The sequence below is a fragment of the Gopherus evgoodei genome, chromosome 3 (genome assembly GCF_007399415.2).
Source record: "Gopherus evgoodei ecotype Sinaloan lineage chromosome 3, rGopEvg1_v1.p, whole genome shotgun sequence".
Classification (NCBI taxonomy): domain Eukaryota; kingdom Metazoa; phylum Chordata; order Testudines; family Testudinidae; genus Gopherus; species Gopherus evgoodei.
In genome coordinates this window covers 128,023,289-128,044,585 of record NC_044324.1, presented here as the reverse complement: position 1 = coordinate 128,044,585, position 21,297 = coordinate 128,023,289, and the positions used below count along the sequence as shown (strand labels likewise).

Here is a 21,297-nt window from a genome sequence, read left to right as displayed (position 1 = left end):
AGTACAGCTCAAGTTAATGCATTAGACAGAGTTCATATGCTGTAACTGAAATGTCCTTGTTCTTTTTTTGGGTGGAGGGAGTTTTGGGGGGGACTTGGTTCCTCTGTTTTAGTTGTGTCCTTTGTCGTCATCTTAATTTCTTTTTTGAGTTTTAGGAAAGGCGTTGTATCAAATCAGTATTCTTCCCAGGCAAGGTTACGCTCAGGCCGCATCCAAAGTTCATTCCTAAGATAACATCCTCATTTCATATGAATCCGTCTATCCACCTTCCCATCTTCTACCCCAAGCCTCATCGAGACAATAGAGAGGCCATACTGTATACCTTAGATCAGTGGTCCCCAACCTTTTTGGCTGGTGGGTGCCAGCTGAAGGACCACTGCAGCGGTGGAGCACCCGCTGAAATGCCATCGAATTTCGGCGGCATTTTGGTGGTGGCGCCTCTCGATGACGCCGCTTGCTGTCGACAAGCGGCATCAGCGAGAGGCGACCCCACTGAAATGCCGCTGAAATTGGGCAGCATTTCGGCGAGTGCTTTCCCGGGGGCCGGAGGCACCGTGTTGGGGACCACTGCCTTAGATGTTAGGAGAGCCCTTGCATTTTACCTTGATGAGACAAACACCTTCAGGAAGTCCCCTAAACTGTTTCTCTCCATGGCGGAAGGATCAAAGGGCTCAGTAGTATCAGTCCAAAGACTCTGTAAGTGGGTCTCGAATTGCATGAGACAGTGGTACCAGATTCGTAACATGATCCCTCCAGATGCTATCCATACACGTTCCATAAGATCGATCTCCTTATCTGTTGCCTTCTTTAAGGATGATCCTATTGCAGAGATCTGCAGAGCGGTGATTTGGGTGTTGGCCCACACCTTCACAGATCACTGGGGACTCCACTTCTGATTCCATCTTTGGCTCCACAGTACTGTCATCTGTGACTGACCCAACTCCGAAGTCCCAGCCCTCCAAAAGGGCTGCAGCTTTGTAGTTACCTACAATGGAGCATCCATACGGACACTCCTCGAAGAAGTTGCTACTCACCTTGTTCAGTAATGATGGTTCTTCGAGATGTGTGTCCCTACGGGTGCTCCACAACCCACCCTCCTCCCCTCCACTTGGAGTTCTTGTTTATGACTCTGTGGTAGAGAATGAACTACATGCGCTGACTAGCCTCGTGGCGCAGCACAAGGAAAGAAAGCTCATGCACGGGCCCAGTGGACGCTGCTACCGAAGTACTCCGATCAGCAGTGCAGGGAAGCAGTACCCGTAGGGACCCACATCTTGAAGAACCATTGTTGCTGCACAAGATGAGTAACTTCTTTGAGTGCAATAGTGATAACTGTTTGCACAAATTAGGCATGCAGTTACATTCTCATTTTTATGCATGAGTGCATGCATGCCTGAGTGCTTGAAACTCAAGCCTTGGGAATTCTGCAGTTGTCCCGCACCCTGCCTCATTTGAAAGGATCACAGCTCTTTATAGAGTGGTTCTAACCACCTAATCACTTGCTGTCCTTGAGGGTTGAAAGGGCCTATAACATTTTCAGTCCCTAGTGAAGGGATATTCTGTGTGTCCTCTCCTCTTGCCAGAGTAATTAGGCTTTCATATTCTTCTGGCACACTGCTATTTTCACATTCTTGTGGCTGCAGGAGCTGGCTCGGCACTCGGAGCTGGTGGTGAGGAAGCAAGCACTCCAAAAACAAACTCTTGCAGCATTGTGTAAGAGAGGATGAAAAAACTTGGCTGCAAGAAACTCGTCAGAATGATGTTCTCCTTTTGTTTTTCTTTAAATCGAAAGGTGGCAAGTTTATATGGCTACAGAATGTAATGCTCAGACTTTGTTTATTAAAACCAAAATTTTTCCTGCTCTAGGATGATGGAAAACTTAAGGATATCCTCTGCTCTTGGAAGGGTGTTGTTTCTTAGACCACATCCTCTCTCATTTCAGCAACACATCTCTAGCTGTAGTCTAGATACTATATGCTCCCTTGTCAAGTGCTTGAGTAGACTTGTGCAGTGTATACCCGGTGGACTCTGGCCAGAAATGGGAGGCAGTTTTAAAGGCAATTTGGTGGCTGAAAAATCCCATTAAGTTTTAGCTTTGTGGATTCTTGTGGGGAGTTCTGTAGACGTTTTTGGGGAGGAGGATTTTCATTTTATTTTAAAAGTTCCCGGTCATTTGTGCTAGTTTTTCAGTCCAAGGTATCCCAGACTTCGTTATGCACATTTGACCGGGAAAGCCATAGAGTACATGAAACTTGAGCAGAGTGGAGCACAATCTGCATAAGAGATCCTACATCAGGAATATTGCCAGCAAAGCTGGAGCGCGGGTCAAGTAAGCTTAATGGAGTGGGAAGAGGCGTTTTTGAAGGCCATTGAAGAGGGCTGCTGGGAGAAATGCTGTGATTGAGGGGAGGAAGAGGAGGAGGAGGAGGACTGAGATTTGTACGGGGACAACTGGTTTGTTGTCTCTCTCATCTCTTACAAATCAGTATATTAGCACTTAGATACAGAGTGCAGTTGAAAATCATCGGAAGGTTTCCCCATTCCCAGCATGTGTTATAATCCATCATGTTCCTATAATTACTCTTGAGTTGCTGTGTAGGTTTTTCTTTCTTCTAAGTGATCTTTGTGCTGGAGTTGTGCCCTAGGGCTGTGTTTAAACAGAGGTTTTTGTAAAGTCCATTGTTGCCATGGCATTGGTGTAGCTCCAACTCTGAGCATAGCTAGTCTACAATGCTAGGAATGGTGGAAATTCATCTGGGCAATAGCATTCATTGTTGGGAGAATTTTCACAAAAATCTCAATACAAACAAGACCTAGAGACTAGGGCCAAGCTTTTTCAAACATGACTAGTGATTTTTGGATACCCATGTTTTTTCGGTTCTCAACCTGTGATGCCTTAAAGGGACTTTTTTTTCAGAAAGTGCTGACGGACCTGTCTGCCTTCTGAAATCAGAATTCTTTGTCGTCTCCAGTGAGGTATCCCAAATTATTAATCACATTTGAAAATCTCGGCATTAAACTCTGTCTACAGAACAGATACAGCATGGGTTTTGTGACTGACATTTGGACTGAGGCAAAATGATTTTGTATAAGCCAGCTGGATTTTAATTTTTGTTACTAGAGACTTGGGCTGCATTTGAACTCGTGACCTAGATGTTGCAGGTTTTCTATGTATTATTGCTCTCCTGAGCCATCTAGTATTACATAGGTTTTGCCCTTTGTGAGGGGAAAGGTGTAAGGGATTTCAAAGGCAATTTGCACTCATGCATAGTGTTGATGCTGTCCATACACTTGCAAATAAATGCCCTTCCTAGTAGGGGGAACACTTACTCAGAACTGTGAAATTATAAGCCAAAACCCTGGTGTAAATATTTAATCACATCTGTTTCCTGGTAGTTCAGCTTTTGTCCCCCAGCAGGTTTAAACTCCCCCCTCCACTCTTTTTTGCTGGAACCTAGCTGTGCTCCTTCTGGTTTTCCACCATAGTCCTGGGAGCAGCCAGACTTCTGTTCCCTTTAATGGGAGAAAAGTGAAATCAATGCTACTGTGTTCCAGTAAGAATCAAGTGATGTGATGGGATTTGGGGCTCTAATATTTTGAGATTCTGAGTTCCCCTCAACTCCCAGTGACTTCAGTGGAAATTGATGAGGTTTGTTGCATAATAAAGTCAGGCCTTCAGTGAGGTAGCTTGTGATGTGTTTGCGTGGCATTTTGCTGCTGGAAGTCGAACTCTGCTACATCTGAATGTTCAGAAATCTGTGGACTGCTTTTCAAGTCCTTGCATCTGGGACAGCACCTACACCTGCTTTCAAAACCAGTTACCTACACACCCACAACAGGATTTGGGGATTTCCTGCGTTATCTAGGAGTTAAGAGTTTTGAGGATAACTAGGATTAATAGCATACTTTCAAATGTCTAATATAGCTCAGATTGCATTTCACAAGGCAGGTTGTCCAATGTGTCTAGTTCAATCAAAAACGAGGAGTCTTGTGGCACCTTAAAGGCTAACAGATTTATTAGAGCATAAACTTTTGTGGGCTATGACCCACTTCTTCAGATGTAAGATTTGAAGAAGTGGGTCGTAGCCCACAAAAGCTTATGCTCTAATAAATCTGTTAGTCTTTAAGGTGCCACAAGACTCCTTGTTGTTTTTTGCTGGAACAGACTAACACAGCTACCCCTCTGAAACTAGTTCAATCAAGTTACTTTTTTCCCAAGCAACTTTTCTTTTCTCAAGAGAGAGAAATTATAGGCAACTCTCTGGATCCTCCATCCCAAATAATCTGTTTTATGGTGCAGTTAGCTTAAATGGGATCTCTATAATGACTTAAACTATTTAAAACAAATCTTTTTCTTGCAGAATTATGGCCTTGAAACAGACAATATGAAGAACTTGGTTCTCAAATTGCGAGCTTCTTCCAACAACCTGCAGAATTATATCAGCAGCCGGAGGAAAAATTCAAAGTATGATGGAAAAACATCACGCAAACCCCCCAATGAATTCCTCACTTCAGTGGTGGAGCTCATTGGTGCTGCTAAGGCCTTGCTAGCATGGTTGGACAGGTATGAGATTGGTACTCGCATTTAAAAAAAAAAAAAGAAAAAGAAAAAAGTCCATATGGTCACTTGCATTAATGAAATGAATTATTTCTGTTTGCAAAGGCAGCTTCTAGAGTGATGTCTGGATGTAAATATCTTTGTTCCCACCCAGACCCCCACTTTATTTAAATCTTAGATGTCAGTAATTAGCAAGTTGAATTGCCAGACTGTTGGTGGCTGCGGGGCATGGGGTGCTGATATTGCTAAAATCAATGGCTTTGACCAGTATTTACAGTGGTGGAAAACTTCCCCCTCTCCTCCAGTTTCTCTAGCGCAGACGGGGCTTTAAAACAAATTCTCCCTGCTCCCCCTATACAGATGCAGCTTTCTGCTCCAACCTCTCACACAAAATGATTGTTTAAAAACCAGCCATTTTTTAACCTGTCTCTAATTTTTGACTGAATTTGCTCTTTCCCGAATGTGTGCTTCAAGGGCCTGGAACAAGACAGGCAGCAAGAGAGACTCCTTTGCTTTTCCTTACACGGGCTAGGGTTGCTCTGTGACAGCTGCTGCGGAAACAGACAGGCAACTGAGCAGATAGTGTCCCAGCAGTGATGCTGGGTCAGGATAATAGATGATTGTAAATTATCTCGCGTGTTGCCAGCTTTCCTAAGGACCCAGCTTGTTGGGAGGGAAGTCAGGAGGAGATCATGGGGAGGAAGAGCTGTTATCTCATGAATGGCCCTGCTGTCACTGTCAGGTGCTGTTCCCTGGCAGTAGCTTGCTCTTCTCACTTAGTCCTTTCCTCTGGTCACGGTCAGCCTCCACCAACTTTCCTGTCTGCTAGCCCCAGCAGCAGGATGGCTGACTTATCTAACTTTGAGCCCGGTCAGTGTTTTGGAACTTTTTCCCCTTTTCTCCCTGCCCCTCATAGAGTAGCGGGGGTGGGGGGGCTGAGATGCCCCTCAACAGCTCTCTAAAGCTATCTCCTTTAAGGGAGGGTATAATCACTGAACTAGACTTGAGTCCTTTGTAAACAGTGCTGAAAGGTTAGCAGCTGTTCAGATTTACCTCTTAGAGCAGAGCAAGCCATTACAGAGGCTGATCTTGGCTGAGATATTTTTCATGATCGAGAATACACTTGTTATAAGGGTAGTTTGTTCCTCACCATGTTAAATGGCACTTTAGTCTATTTACTGCGGCTATGTTATTCAGATAACATTTTTACTGTATTAACGTGAGAGTTCCAGCATGTCCCAGGTTTGCTACTGACATGCAGCTGTGTAAATCTATGTGCTATGCCCATTAACAGCCAGAGTTGGAAGCTGAGAGGGCTCTTCATTCATTCTAAGAGGATTTTGTCTTGTTACAGGGCCCCATTTACAGGGATTGCTGACTTCTCAGAGACAAAGAACAGAATCATTCAGCTCTGCTTGGATCTCACCACCACAGTTCAGAAGGTCAGTTGACTTTTTCCCTCCTCCCCGCTTTTTTTTCTCACCTCTCCAAGAAGGAAGGAAGGTGGGTGGCTGGGGAAGTAACTGTGCACTAGTTATGTACAACTTGTTAGTGAGGAAAACCCATGCTGGAGTACCATACACATAATGATAATGAGCAGGTGCATACTGGCTGCTACCAACTTTGGTCACTCTGTTCTCCTGCAGTTGAGATTTTTGTTCAGTTAATTTCAAAACTTTTCAGCAGTGTTGAGCTAGCTGTCTGATCTGGCACCCATTTTAAAGTCCATTAGTGTTTTCATTAACTTTAAGAGTTGGGTTAGGCCCTGGGATAGCTGCTTTGAATTTGAAAACCTGCGAGCTGCCTTTTTAACTCCAGTTAGAATCAACATTGGTAACTTGTTTTAATAAATACAATAGCAACTCGAATTATACCCTGGAAGAGAGCAATAGCCGCTGGGTGTGGACTGCAACAGGTCACTGGAAGAGCTGCCTTTCCCTCATGTTTCTGCTTCCACCAGGCTGGCTTCCACAAAGTTATATTACAAATTAACTGTTAGTTGTGATTGGCTTTAATCATAATGGCTGGAGGGGCATTTGGCATGTAAGTGACTTTCAGCAGACCAACTCATTTTCATGCTTTGGGTATAAGCTAGGGTCAGAGTGGCTGGCTCCCACTCTCCTTTGATGCCTCAGTATGTACCATACTGTGATATGCAGCTCCCACTGATGCCTGCTGGAGCATGGAACTCCCTCGTAGAAGGTGGACAAGTAAATGATGTGTGTGACTGGGGATTTTATTGTGGGTTTTTTTGTAGGTGGGGTGAAATCTATGGCATGGGCTTGTGCACTTCTTTGTGTGTGAGAGACTTCCTGCCCAAAAGCTATGTCATTTTCAAAAACTTTTCAAAACCATGCATATATTGAAAGAAAAAGAGTTAATTGCCTCTCCCCTTTTGGGATAACTCCATGCTCCTGCAGGTGACCTCAAATGATTCGTGCTGGAGTGTCATAGAAAAAACAGGAACAGGGTTTTATTGCTTAGTTGCTCAATGGCCTTCTTACCCTTGCTCTAGGGCATTCTGTGCATAATCCTGTAGCTAGCTAGCTAACTTTTAACAGTGCATTTGCAGATCACTATTCAAGGCTTCTCAATCTACCTCTGCTTCCTTCCCTCCCTCCGAATCCTCTCCCCAGCAAGTTCACAAGCTTCCCTTTTTAACCAGTGTGTGGAAATTAATAAGATGCTGCTGCTTTTAGAATTGTTTCTAACCATAGGGAACAATCAGTGTTGGATCACATGTATTAAACAGGCCAACTCAAATTGAAATAATTGGGAATGGGGATTGTGATTTGATTGTGTTTGGTGGAGGAGGAAGGAATGGAGACATGGGCCCATCTGCCTTATCAACTGTACAGTTTGAGAGTCATGTTTAGAACATGAATTTTAGTAACATGGTTAAAGCAGGGTTAGTCACTGGCAAAAATTAATTCCTGCACTGCTTGCATGGTTTACAGGGGCTCACTGATTAGTTATGTTTTTCAAATAGCCAAAGGAAATTCTTATTAAAAAATTTACAACTTTGACTCCGGTATAAAGTTATTTCTATCAATTACTGAAGAGACAGCCCTTTCGGGGAACCTGGTGGTTTTCTCAAAAAACCTTTCACAACTAAGTTTTTTTCCAAACTTTCTACTATTTAAGTTACACTTAAAACAAAACCAAATAACGCAGGGCATAGTTAGGCCTGGTCTACACTAGAAATTTAGGTTAACACAAGGCAACTTACATCAACCTAGGTGTGCAAGTGTCTTCACTTTAAATTGGTTTCCCACTTACATAAGCACCCTCTTATGCCAACATAGTGACACCATCTCCCTGAGTGACACAGTGCAAGTGTAGAGACTGAATTACTTATGTTGAGCATAACTGTCCTCCAGCAGCTGTCCTACAATGTCCAACGCTGACCTCTCAGATCATCATTATGAACTCCACTGTACAGGCGTCATGGAGACAGAGACTGGAAGCCCTCCTTCCCTTTAAAGCCCAGTGAATTTTTGAAATTCCTTTTCTTGATTGTCCAGCTTGATGAGTGCACCTAGCAGCTCTCCATTGTTGAGTACAACTACCCAGCTGCCCACGTTGGCTACATGCTCCAGAAACACTCCAGCTTGGAGTAGACAGGAGATACCCTAGGTCTCCTGGGCCTGTGGGAAGAAGAGGCTGTGCAGGCACAGCTCTGAATCAGTCATAGAAATGTTAACATCTATGAGCAGATGACTCAGGGGATGCGGAAGAACTGGTACAATGGGGACCCAGCAGCTGTGCAGTGTGTGAGCCCAGGAACTGCAGCAGGCATACCAGAAGGCCAGGGAGGCCAACAATCGATCTGGTGATGTGCCACTTGAACAAGTAGCTACAAGCCATACTAGGTGGAGGACCCCTCCCAGTCCACAGCACTGTGGATACCTCTGACGAGCCCACTGAGTCACAGGCCCCTGCTGTGAACAGCAAGGAGGTGGATGAGGAGGAGCAGTAAGGGGGTCAAATGACCTGGGATCCAGGTGCGCAGCAAGCCAGGACCTGTTTTTGACTCTGCCACAGTCTCACCAGTCGATCACGGGCGAACCCGATGCAAGGAAAGGAATCTCAGGTAAGCATTTAGGTAAGCTTTCAATTACAGGGATGGCAGGACATATCTTTTGACTTTTTTCATTAATTTACTCATGCTAGAAGAGGTAGTAGTGCAACAAAGATGTTGAGTTGCTATTTGCTTTTCATTCCTATCTAGAGTTAGGCAGGTGCCACACAGAGCAGTTTGTTTATGTATGCAGGGGTGTCCCTTGAATCCTCCTGAGAGATCTCCATGAAACGTTCATTGAGATACTTGACATTCCTGTCCTGAAGGTTTCTAGGGATGGCTGTCCTATTTCATCTTCTGTGGTAGGCCATTTTCCCACAACACTCAGCAATAACTTCAGTAGGCACCATTGCAATAGCAGTACAGGCTAGCAGCATACGGGGTTGGGTAGCTTTAGGACACCGCAGGAGCTGTGGGGTCTCTTCCTTTGTAATCCTCAGGCGTGAGAGATCAGCTAAAATCTCCACTGCCTGTGGAAAATGGTGCCAGTAATCAGTGCCATTGCCCTACACTACTTTAATCATGCAATCAAGCAATTGCTTCTCATTTTCCCAAACCCTGGTGGGCCGTACTCACCATGGCTGGTGCTGTGACTGGCACTGTGCACAAACAAACCCAAGCAGAAGTGAGAATGAGAGGGGAGCAGGTTTCCCTTTCTGTAATGAATATACTGACAATGGTACCTCTGTGTGTTTTATCTTCAGCTGTTGTCATTGCCACCTTCACACTCCATTTCACACCTGCAGAATGCCTGAGCCAGATATAGATGAGAAAGAAGAGGACTCAGGATGACATGTTCAGTGAGATCCTGCAAGCCATTGCCGCATCAGACTGCGAGCACAGGGCCTGGAGGATGAATATTGCGGACAACTTGAAGAAGGAAAGAGTGGAGAACAGAGAGCTCCAGCAGGAAGAGGAGAGGGAGATGGACCAAGACATAAGAGCTTCTAAGGCAGAGCAAGTAGGTGCTGCAGACTGTGGTGGACCTGCAGGTTCAACAGTCCCAGGCTCACCTCACTCTGCAGCCCATTGAGAACTCCATATCAGGACTGCTCTGTACCTCCCCCCTACCCCTGCAATATTCCATGTGGCATCAGGGGCCTCTTCACTACCCCTGCCATGCCACCTAAGGGACATTCAAGACAATCATAGCTAAACATATCTGAAAGCCACAGTTGGTGTATGTGTAGCTGAAATAAGCATCAGTGTTCTTTCCCCTTCATAAGTTCTCTTCTCTCTATTAAATTTGCACTGATTGTGTTTTTTGGAATATACTTCATCTTTATTAGTTGATACCATATGCTGCCAAATACTCAGCCGTTCTGAAAGCAGCGAGTTAACTATTATTGCACAGTGCCACGTAACTCAAGAGATGATTCACAAACAAAATTAATAAGTGCCTTGACAATGTTATATTCCTACACGTACAGCAAACACCAAATGACTTCTGCAGAGCCAGGCAGAGCACACTACAACACACACTGTTCTTGCGCAGGGTTAAAATGGTCTTTCAAAGCCTCCCGGAGCAATATAGCTCTGCACTGAGCTCTTCTAATAACCCTTGTGTCTGGCTGTTGAAATTCAGATGACAGCTTCTCCACCTCTGCCCTGCAGCCCGATGGAAACTTCCCCCTCTTCGCTTCACATATATTATGCTGGACACAGCAGGCAGCTATAACCATTGAGATGTTTCTCACTGAGGTCCAATCTTGTGAGTAAACTATGCCAGTGAGCCTTCAAACAACAAAAAGCATGTTCAACTGTCATTCTGCACCTTCTGAGCCAGTTGTTGAATTGTTCCTTGGTGCTGTCAAGGTGGATGGTATATGCCTTCATGAGCCAGAGGAGCAAGGGGTAGGCTGCGTCACCCAGAATAATTTTTGACATTTCAATATTTTCAGTGGTAAACTGCTGATTAGGAAAAAAAATCTTGTAGCTTTCTCAATAGTCCTGTGTTCTTAAAGAGGTGAGCATCCTGCATCTTCCCTGACCAGCCAACACTGATGTCAGTGAAGAGTCCCCAGTGATTCACCTGTGCTTTCATAACCACAGAAAAGTAGCCCTTCCTGTTTGGTGTACTGAATGGCAAGGTGATTTGATGCCAAAATAGAGATGCAAGCCATCTATCGCACTGCAGTTCAGGAGCAGCACTGGTGCAAATCCATCTTCTATGTCCTGCACATTGCTGAGAGTCACAGTCCTGTGTACTGGCCCTGTACACTTGCCTTGCAACAGCCCTCGTGGTGGATTTCCCTAATTGATTGCCGACTGGCCAATAGCAATTTGGCATTGCAAGTTTCCACAGTGCGATTGCCACTTACTTCTGCACAGCAGTGCAGCTCTCATTTTGGTTTCCCTGTGCTGGAGGGCTGAGGCAGGATCACTGCACAGATCCAGGAATGAGGCCTTGCGCATCCGAAAGTTCTGCAGCCCTTGTTCATCATACCAAATCTGTATTATGATGCGATTCTACCAGTCAGTGCTTGTTTCTTGGGCCCAGAAGCAGCACTCCACCATCTGCATCTGCTCCCTGAATGCCACTAACAACCTTGAATTGATTCTCACCATGTCCCACAGCAGTCTGTCCTCCAAGGAATTGTTGTTTCTTCCCACTTTATTTGGTGGTTCTTGTAGCTCTGGAAATATTTCAGGATCGTGCAATCTGTGCTTGCAATGCTTGTGATGATAGTGCAGGCTCCATGCTTCTTTCAGGAATGGTGGACAGAGGTGGCCATGCATGTTTGTAGGATTTAAAAAAGGCATGAAAATTATGGGATACAGATGATAATATGGGATGGAGACAGTTGCAAAATGGGACATTGACCCCATGCTTCCAGTCACCCATGAGTGACTCATTTCAGCCCCATCATACATTGACAAAACTTCCCAAAAGGTAGTGTGCTGTATAGTGGTGAGCTGCACAGTGAGATACCTACCCATGGTGCACTGCACTCTGCATCAATACGAGTGCTCCTGGTGAGCACATACACTGCTGACACAAGGAGCCAAGTATGCATGAGCACAAGCGATGTACTAACTGTGGCATCTGTATGACAACATAACTTGAGTCAACTTAAGTTTTGTAGTGTAGACATGGCTTTAGTCACCACACAACCTTTATTCTATCCCTGTATGGCTGTCTACAGAACAGCCAAAATTCAGAAGACAATTCTACATGGAAACAGTGCATATTGTCATTACTTCAGTGACTGAAAATTGAGAAGTGATCTAAAAGGCTTTTTAGTATCTTACTCTTGTTGATATATTGTTGAAGCACTTGAAGTACATCTCTCTTTACATTCGTATAGCAATATACTATAGCAACTGTCACCAGAAGAAGTGAGGTTTCTGTCTGTTCGCTAAAAGTGACTGCCTTTTGAAGCAATTTTCAGGAGAAGTCTCAAAAGCATATGGAGTATAAAATGTAAAAGTGTGGTCAGACTTGGTATAGATAGGTATGCCGTGGCTCTAGCCCCCTTAAGAACCAGGTCAAAAATTAACTTAATGCTAAGGACTCAGAGTATTGAGCTCATGCTTCCAAAACATGTACATTTATGTACAAAACCCAAGTTGTGTGCTAAGTTCTTTGACTTTACGGCAAACTATATAAAATAAATAGACTTAAAGATTTAAGATACCTGCATATGCAGACTGAATACTTAGTCTTCAGCAAATCCTTCTTCATGAAATCTTTGTTAAAATGTTTCAATCTTTTATAATGAGATGTGATAGTTGGCTGGTGTGATATGGGTCAGTGTTAAGATTGTTCAAGTGATTTTTGTAATGTTTGTTTTTTCTCCAAATATAAATTTTTCTAACATCTTATTATTTTTGAGAAAATAACAGTGTTAATGTGGGTTTCTTAAATAATTGATAAATATTTACAAACGTACCTGTAGTTTAACCTTTCCGCCCCTTCTTTTTGTCTGGGAATGTATTGGTGTATTCCAGTTTTGCTGTTTTTTTCAGAGAACAATGGTCTCTTCTGTAATCTACTAAATGAACTCTTTTTCCAGTTCAAAGTCTTTTGTACCTGGGCTGTGTAAATAATGCTTTGTGTGCCATTCCCTTGCCTTCGTGAATGCCATCAATAGCATATTTTAAAAGCACTTCTGAAGCTATTTTTAACCAATTTTTTTATCCATTTTGAAATGTTGAATACAGTAATAGCTGGCTCAGTATTTGTAGCCATCTAAAACAAGCTTGTATGGTTTACCTTAACAAAGTCCATCTTTATTTGTGCATAACTCATTTTTCCTGGAAAATGTTTCTGCAGTAACTGAAGGCTTGTATTCTTTTGACATTTTGAACGTCTGTATTCTCTTTTAGACTAGGTGTCAGAAAATTATTGTTCAGTGGTACATTTGATCCCTAGAAGGCGAAGCAGATGTCTGTTAATCCCTGCTCCAAAGATACTGCCCTTTTTGCTTGATGTCGGGGTAGCTGTATTTCAGTATTTTGCAATCTAGTTTGTTTACACAGTTCTGCTAATTTAGTGCTTGTTTTCTCTTTTTAGGATTGCACTGTGGCTGAAATGGAAGATAAAGTTCTACATGTAGTAAGTATGCATTTCAGTTACAGCCTAGTTATTTGCATTCCTATTTATTTCAATGACTTCTTGATTACTCAGACTGACAGAGCTGAAATGTAAAAACCCTGTTGCAGGCTGTTTTTATCATTCATTATTCTCTCAGAAGGGATAATGGTGAGTTTTTAATGGTATAGAAGTCAGCACTGCTATATACAGTAGATGATCCGTAAGGTTTTATTCCATAGGTATTTCTTCAAGTCCGATATCTGGCTCAGATTTTAAGGGGAGGGGGAGGAATGTAAAAGGATGTTAGACCAAGTAAAGCAAAATGTCCATGATTCACAGCGTGGGATGTATCACTTTATTTAATAGATAATGTACTGTGTGGTGGTCCTTGTAAAGGCACTCCTGCCTATGGACCTAGAAAGATCTATGTCTAATTATACTTCATTTTGAAAGCTCTGACTTTTTAAAATCGTTTTGAAGCAACCTTGTGACCAACAGTGGGATGTAATGAAATGCTTTTAATATTTTGTAACAGTTAATCATCGCTTCCTGCTTTTGACATGAGCCAGGCTGTGTTCTTTGATAAGGCCTTCCGTTTGCTGATAGATGCTTAGGCATTCAGTAGCACAATAGCTAAAAATAATTTTGTCCATAAATAAGGAAACCAAGCAAATAAGAGTTTTCAGTTTCTCATTTTTCCACACCCCATTCCATATATGTACTGTTGTTTGGAATTCCCTTGTTTTAGCAGTTCCTTGTATTCATGCTTAGGCATTGTTTTGATTTTATTTAAATTGCATTATTTCAGTTCTATAAATCTGGTTTAGAATAAAAAACCTTGAGAATATTTTACCCTGTGCCCACTCTGATTCAACAGAGCTATCTTTATACAAAGCCGCATTTTGTGCGGCTCCTTAATTACATACATCTCCAATGAGTGAGACGTCCCAAGGGCACTTGGACATATTTACTGTCTCAAGTGAGCTACCTTCCAGTTTCACAGCCAATTACAAATAAATGCTATCCTGAACATTTTAAGGCCTTTTTTTTTTCTTAACTGTTGAAAACAACTTTAACTTAAATACACTGTATTTTGTGTCTTGATATAAATTTAAACAATGTGGAGTGTATGGGAAGAAAGTAGATGTTTTGACCATTGCATTTTCTCTGATTAAAGAGTCATTTTTCCTGTTTGAAACTTTCAGAATGTAAAAGACAAATTACTCCCTTCTGATACATAAGCCTGACTCTCACTGACTTCATTAGTCCGAGTTACATACATGTGTTTAAGGTCAGAATGTGTCCTTCGAAATGGTATTGGTGGGATTGGATATATTTTGGTAACAAGCAAATATAAGTTTGTAAGGATCCTATGTAAAGATTCCAGCAACTGGCACAGAGGAGATAAATAATGCTAAAATACTTAATTGTTAAATGCCTACCCACTCAAAAGCTTGGTGTAGAGTACTCATCAGTTGTCATTGGCTTCTTTAGCACCATCCTGACTAACCCTTCTTAAAGCAGATCTAAGTAACTCTTGGCAGCTGTTGGCACTAAAGATAGCCAAATGTTCTGGATTTCAAAATAAAAATTCCAAAAAAATATGGACTAAATTTTTGCAAGAGTGTGATGGTGTCATAGTTGCCTTTTTTCCAGGCAATTGTAGTGGCACCTTGTCTACATTAACTGTCCCAACGTTCCTGTCACTGGTGGTAGCAGTAGTGGCAGATTTTTACCACAGAAGCCTAGAGTAGACAATGCCATAGAGGAGAATTCTCTGAACGTTCTCATATTCTGCTAGCTGCTCTATCAAGCTTTCTTGGTGGGCCAGATTTTATAATTTAAATAACTTTTGCTTTATTGAGAAATGGAGGTAGGGTGTGGGAGAAGAATTCTAGAATATGGCTTTCCTAATTAATTTTTGTTCATTTTCAGTCCAAGATTTTAAATGGAATTTGTGATAAGATGATCAGATCAACTACAGATCCATTGATGAGCCAGAGTGCATGTCTGGAGGAGGTTCATTTAACCAACATTAAACCTGGGGAAGGCCTGGTAAGAACACAACTGTGTCTGCTCCTCTGGCTATTCTGTGGTTACTATGTCTGCATTGTTAGTGCCTGGTGCTGCAAGCCGTTACACTTATGAGTATTGTTTACTCCCATTAAAATCAGTAAGGATTCAGCGTGTGACTAACTAGACTCATGGGCAAAACTGTCTGGAGGATCAGTCCCTTGTTCATAAAGCCACAGCAGAGTGTGTGCTGGAGTGAGAACCAATGGTGGGAATAAAAGTGTGTTTAAGGCATTGAGGTGGTAATATGCTGAGTCCACCTGGTTATTGGTGGGATTCATTGATGAAGGTGAACAAAGTGGTCCCTTACCTTTGCTGGTCACTTAAATCAGCGACACAGAGACTTTCTGAAGGACTTATTTATTTTTTTTCCCCTTGGTCTGTACTTTTGTGAGTTTTTGATCTATAGTTTTGGTTGGGTGTGGGATGTCTTTGGGGGTTCTTTCTTTTTAGCAGGGGTGTGTGGTAAACCTTTGACCATGCAATGGCATATCGTGTAATTTCACTAGCTGGATCTCAGCACTGCTGAATATGGTTGATCCAGTTGGATGTTCCATTGAATGGTGTTTACAAAAAATGGGACCTTTCTGGTTGGAATGGAGGTGATTCACATTTAAATGCCTTAAAGGAAACTGAAATATTTATCTGAAATTATTTAACTTGCTCTTAAAACTAGGAAGAAGTGAGAAAAATCTTTTGTTGAACAGTTTTTAAAAAACACTTTGGGTGCTATTATGGAGAACCTACAGTGTTTTGAGCTACATTATTGCAGGGCTAACAGAAGAGATACAAATGAACTAATCATGTTCCAGAACTATGGCAACCTCTTCAGTGAGATTTTTGGGTATCAAATAAAGGCATTCACAGAATAGCAGCTTTGATAGCTCGTGCTCTGCTAGAAATGGGGGGATGGCAAAGGAGGGCAGGGAGGATAAATCTTTGCATATGGAGAAGAAAATCAAGAACAAAAAATGTTGCGTTCATGTTTCTAAGTGCCTAAATTCCTGGCACATAAATAGCACTTGCATGGCACTGCATAGTTAAAAAGCACAGCACAGACAATAAGTAATCTTAAAAACCTCTTACAGGAAGGAAAACTACCGGTTACCTATATGAAAATTGATATACAAGTCTCCTATGCTGCAGAAGTCTACCATATGTAATTACAGTGTTAGTGTTGGCCCATTTGCAGATGGTATATTAGAGAATTCACACGATCTCAACTTATTCCATTAGCACTTATCCTTGCATGCACACCCAGTTGTATAGTAAAGTGGTGCTAGTGCATGGTTTGCCTGTGCTTCTGGTTTATGCCAACACTATTATGTTACAAGATGGCTTGCATTAAGAACAGAGATTATTTGAGCTTGATTGTCTGTAGAATATTTGTAGCACACTTGTGAGGAGATGCTTGGCATGCAAGGGACTCTAAATGACTTTATCTAAAATTCTCCAGGATAGTCAAAGCTATAAAGAAGTTAAAATATTTTATTTTTAAATAGTGTAACTTAAAGATCATCTGTGAAGGGTGAAATATAAAATTCCAATCTCTTTAACTTATATGTACTGAATGCCCAAGAATTCAGGAAGAGAGGAACATTTTAGCACATTGATACTAGATCACACTACTTACAAATGTGAGTCCATGAATTTTCATATATTTGATGTTTTTTACACAGAATGAGTCTTAAGTTAGTAAGATGTTGCTTAACCTGTTATATAATTAGTAGCAAGTTTTTATTTTTGGCACTGCCGTTCTTAAATTTGACTCTTTCAATTTCTTCTCCCCACCACCACCACATTAGGGAATGTATATCAAATCAACTTACGATGGATTACATGTAATTACTGGAACTACAGAAAATGTGAGTACGTTTAATTCAATTTGAAGTAGATGTATGTTTAATTTAAACTATTCTGGATGAAGCTATGTTTAGGCAGATTCCTGAGGCTTTTGTTTCTGCCATCTATGGGTCTCAAAATCCTATAGCGTGCGACTGTGATATACACCATTGGTTTGGTTTATCCTGGATTTGTAAAGAATATGCATATGTATATGTTTTAATAGAATAACACAAGGACCTCGATCTTCTGTTGACATAATAGCTTGGTCAGGTAGTCACATTTTGTAGGAGACAGCCTTCTACATTGTGATGGTGTATATCTAGGTATGGTCCTATGTTTCTCTTTCGATGATGGCCCAGAGAAGGGCCATTTCACTTGACTGTCACTTGAGATGCTTTTTAGACTGTGAGGCCATCGATTGCTGTTCGGTTCCCATGTTGATAGCATTGGTTATTCCAAAGCACTTCACAAGAGAGACTTATTGTATAATGAAAAAGCATCAAAATGTGTAGCATTACAGAATAACATGTAGTGAGGAGCCAACAGCCTCCAAAACACGAACTGGCAACATTTGAGAGACAAGCTCTGGAAAATCTGCTGCATGAACTTGAACTCTTCAACACCATATGTAATCACAAAGAGAATCGGTGAGTTTGCGATCCCCAACGTCTGTAAGCCACCAATGTCTCCTGTACCACACAGATTTTTACTGAATCACAACTACCCTTTAATATGGGTTGGAGACTCAATAGCCATCAGACATCTTGGGGTTACAAGACAATGATACTTCAGATGAACAACTTTGAGTGGGCTTCAAATCAAGACAAGCATCTACTGTTCAGTTCCAAGCAGCAAGAAACCTTCCGTTCTGCCGGACAGAGACAAGACTATTTGCTGGACGCGTGGTTTGTGTTCTGTGGCCAGAACACGTGGCCTCTAGTTGTGGAACGAACTGTCCTTCACAATTTTATGCATAGCGAGCACCCTCCTGTCGTCATATACATTGTTGTCCAAATCCCCTTAATCACATTACTACCAAGGCCGTGTTGGAACTTTAGGAAGGCCTATGGGAACAGCTACTCAGAAACCACAGAAAAAGTGGTGGCACAGGATACCTGCAAACATAGCCAGCTACATCAGGTTCATCAGCCTTCTTAAAGAGGGCACAAAATGGAACATCACTCTCCCCCTCCCCACAGCTACAGAAAAGCCACAATTCTTGTTGGTTGACAAACAGTGAGGCATTCCTAAAGGAGTACTGGATAACAGGTGACCCTGATGCTTCAACTCCTGGAATCACTGAACTCCACGTAGCTTTTGCCCATCACCTTCATCTAGCAGAACCTAGATTCCACTCACTCAAGCAGGAAAGCCAGAAGCTGGAAATAAGTGACAGGAGATGGATCACTGGGTGATTACCTGTTCTGTTCATTCCCTCTAGGGCACCTGGCACTGGCGACTGTCAGAAGACAGAAAACTGGGCTAGGTGGACCTTTTGGTCTGACCCAGTATGGCCTTATGTAAAGCCTGGAGGCATCTCCGTAGTCTGGATGGTGTGAACTCTTCCCAGTGTAGAATGCCACATGTCCAAGCCAGTGCCATCACCACCCAAATGTTCCCGAATTCAGAGTCTGAAACAGATTGTCATCACAAAAGGAAAGTGAAAAAAGAGCTTCGTTGCTCCTTATCTGATTTCCCAGTAATATCAAAGTCATTCATGAGAATATGTGGACAAGGCCATAACACTATCAACTGTGTCAAAGCTGCTGGCATGCAATGGTATCTTCCCACAATTTCTGAAAAAACCTAGGTCAGCATAGCTGTGTGCATGCCCTTTGCCAAAGGCTCAAGGTATGGCAACAAGCAGAGGTCACTGGCATCCTAAAACTGGGGAGAGAGTTTTTTGGATCGATCTTATTATGGATAACATACAAGCTCTTGGAAAGCATCTTTTGAGGTCTACGTCCCTAAAGAGCAATCTGTGTTTCAACCAGGACAAAGCACCTGTGATCAGGTAAACTGATAACTCGGATCAAAGCTGGCTGTCAATGCAAGCTCACAACAGCAGTGGCCTCTGTGGACCTGTTGTCAGCATATAACACAGTTTGATGGGACGGGCAGCTTCTGAAAGTGTCGAAAACAGTGCATTGCAGAACACTGCTCCTACTAACAGTTATGCTCACCAACTGCAAGTTTCGCATATATCTAATAGAACAGACCCAGTAGATCTCATCTACTGAACAGCAGGCTCCTGCAAGGTTCTGTCTTGGCACCATCGCTCTCGTTAATGTTAATATCAGCATTATGCCATCAACCCAGTCATGGAAATTTGGCTTTGTGGAGGATCTCGCGCTCATCATCCAATCGAGCACTTTCACTCCAGTGGAATGCATCCTCGCAGATGATCTGAAAAAACTGCAGGAGTTCTAGTGGCGAAGGTGACTCAGACTGAACCCTAAAAAAAACCCCAAACAATACTTTGCATTTCACCTGAGCAGCTGCCATGCGAAGAATTGCTTGATTGTCACACTAAACTCAGGGGCGAGGATTTCCCACAATATCTTGGAGTGGATCATAGCCTCACATGTTGCCAACATCTGAAATGACTGCTGCCAAGATAAAGGCTAGGAACAATATAATCCACAAACTTGCTGGACCAGCTGGGGAACAGATGCTCATGCCTGGTGGACATTCACATTCCCCCTTGTTTTTCTCAGCAGCTGAATGTTGTGCACCAGCATGCACAGGTAACATACGTATGAAACACTGCTATGAGAATTGTCACAGGAGTGCTGATGTCAATCCCAACGATCTCTCCATCCTCACGTATATCTTAATTCCATCCCTCTGAAGAGAAGCAGCAATAATATGATTGGATGATAACAAACCCAAGCTTGTTCATCTACAGACCTCCAGTAGCCTCGGAGATGCTGCCTTAAGTCCAGGAACCCTTTCTGGTTAGCGGCCAAAGGACCCCAAACCTGAAGACTGTCACCAAAAGACAAGTGGCGTAGATTGTGGCAAAATAGCAGGATGAAGAATCAAGACCTGATCACTGATCCCACAGCCCAGCCACGTGGCTTCACCACGTAAGATATGGATCACAGTGAACCACGTCAGAACATTGCTGCGGCACTGCAATTACCTACTACACAAATAGAAAAACAGCCTGTATTTGAATGTGGAGAGAAGATATTCAAATTATTTAACATCCAGTGAGCTGCTTCCCACTAAGATCTTTCTCTGGTGGGATAGCCTTGATTCATTCCATGTCTCTCGAAGCTATAGCTGGAACAACAGTCTTGGACATTGACCCTGATGGTTGCTTTTCAAGTTGCCAGGCTAAAGACTACCATAATAGTCACATAATGGCTTCTGTTTCCATCATAGAACTGGAAGAGACCTAGAGAGATCATCTAGTCCAGTCCCCTGCACTCAAGGCAGGATGAAGTATTATCTAGACCACCCCTATTTGCCCAACCTGCTCTTAAAAATCGCCAATGATGAAGATTCCACAATCTCCCTAGGCAATTTATTTCAGTGTTTAACCACTCTGACAGTTAGGAAGTTTTTTCCTAATGTCCAACCTAAACCTCCCTTGCTGCAATTTAAGCCCGTTGCTTCTTGTCCTATCCTCAGAGGTTAAGAACAATAATTTTTCTCCCTCTTCCTTGTAACAACCTTTTATGTACTTGAAAACTGTTATCATATCCCCTCTGTCTTCTCTTCTCCAGACTAAACAAACCCAATTTTTTTTCAGTCTTCCTTCACAGGTCATGTTTTCTAGACCTTCAGTCATTTTTATTCATGCAGATATATAAATGCCTTCAAAATACCATTGGTATTAGAATATTTGCCTTATGGAATTACCAGAAATTATTGTGCGGTGACAAAGTTTTTATGGTATCTTGTGTAAACAAATGCTTGCTGAGCAAATATGCTGTTCTGTACTTTGCTCTTATTAGGACAACTTCTCTATACCAAAGGAGATCAGGGAGGGTAGTTTAGACCAGGAATAAACTATGTGCTTCTCAGTGGCAAAGTAACAGCAACTAAAAGTTTTTTTTCCTCTTGGGTTTAGGATGGTGCTGTCTAGATACTAGTCCACTGGTGTGCTGAAACTGCTGCCTATTTATTGTGTGCTTGTACAGCACCTAACACAATAGGGTTCTGGTCAATGACTGTGGCTCCTAGGTACTAATA

General features: G+C 42.4%; 1 protein-coding gene across 3 annotated transcripts in view; it reads left to right on the top strand.

The window, feature by feature from the left end:
• CNKSR3 (CNKSR family member 3) overlaps positions 1 to 21,297 on the top strand; it is a 94,527-nt gene that overhangs the window by 48,673 nt on the left and 24,557 nt on the right. For 2 of the 3 annotated variants that reach the window (XM_030556614.1, XM_030556615.1), the window contains exons 3-7: positions 4,362 to 4,564; positions 5,913 to 6,000; positions 13,156 to 13,197; positions 15,112 to 15,231; positions 17,055 to 17,114. In XM_030556614.1, coding sequence (XP_030412474.1) covers positions 4,362 to 4,564; positions 5,913 to 6,000; positions 13,156 to 13,197; positions 15,112 to 15,231; positions 17,055 to 17,114 — 513 coding nt within the window. Of the gene's footprint in view, positions 1 to 4,361; positions 4,565 to 5,912; positions 6,001 to 7,987; positions 8,652 to 13,155; positions 13,198 to 15,111; positions 15,232 to 17,054; positions 17,115 to 21,297 lie in introns of those variants that run through there. The other variant, XM_030556616.1, reaches the window with a different exon arrangement.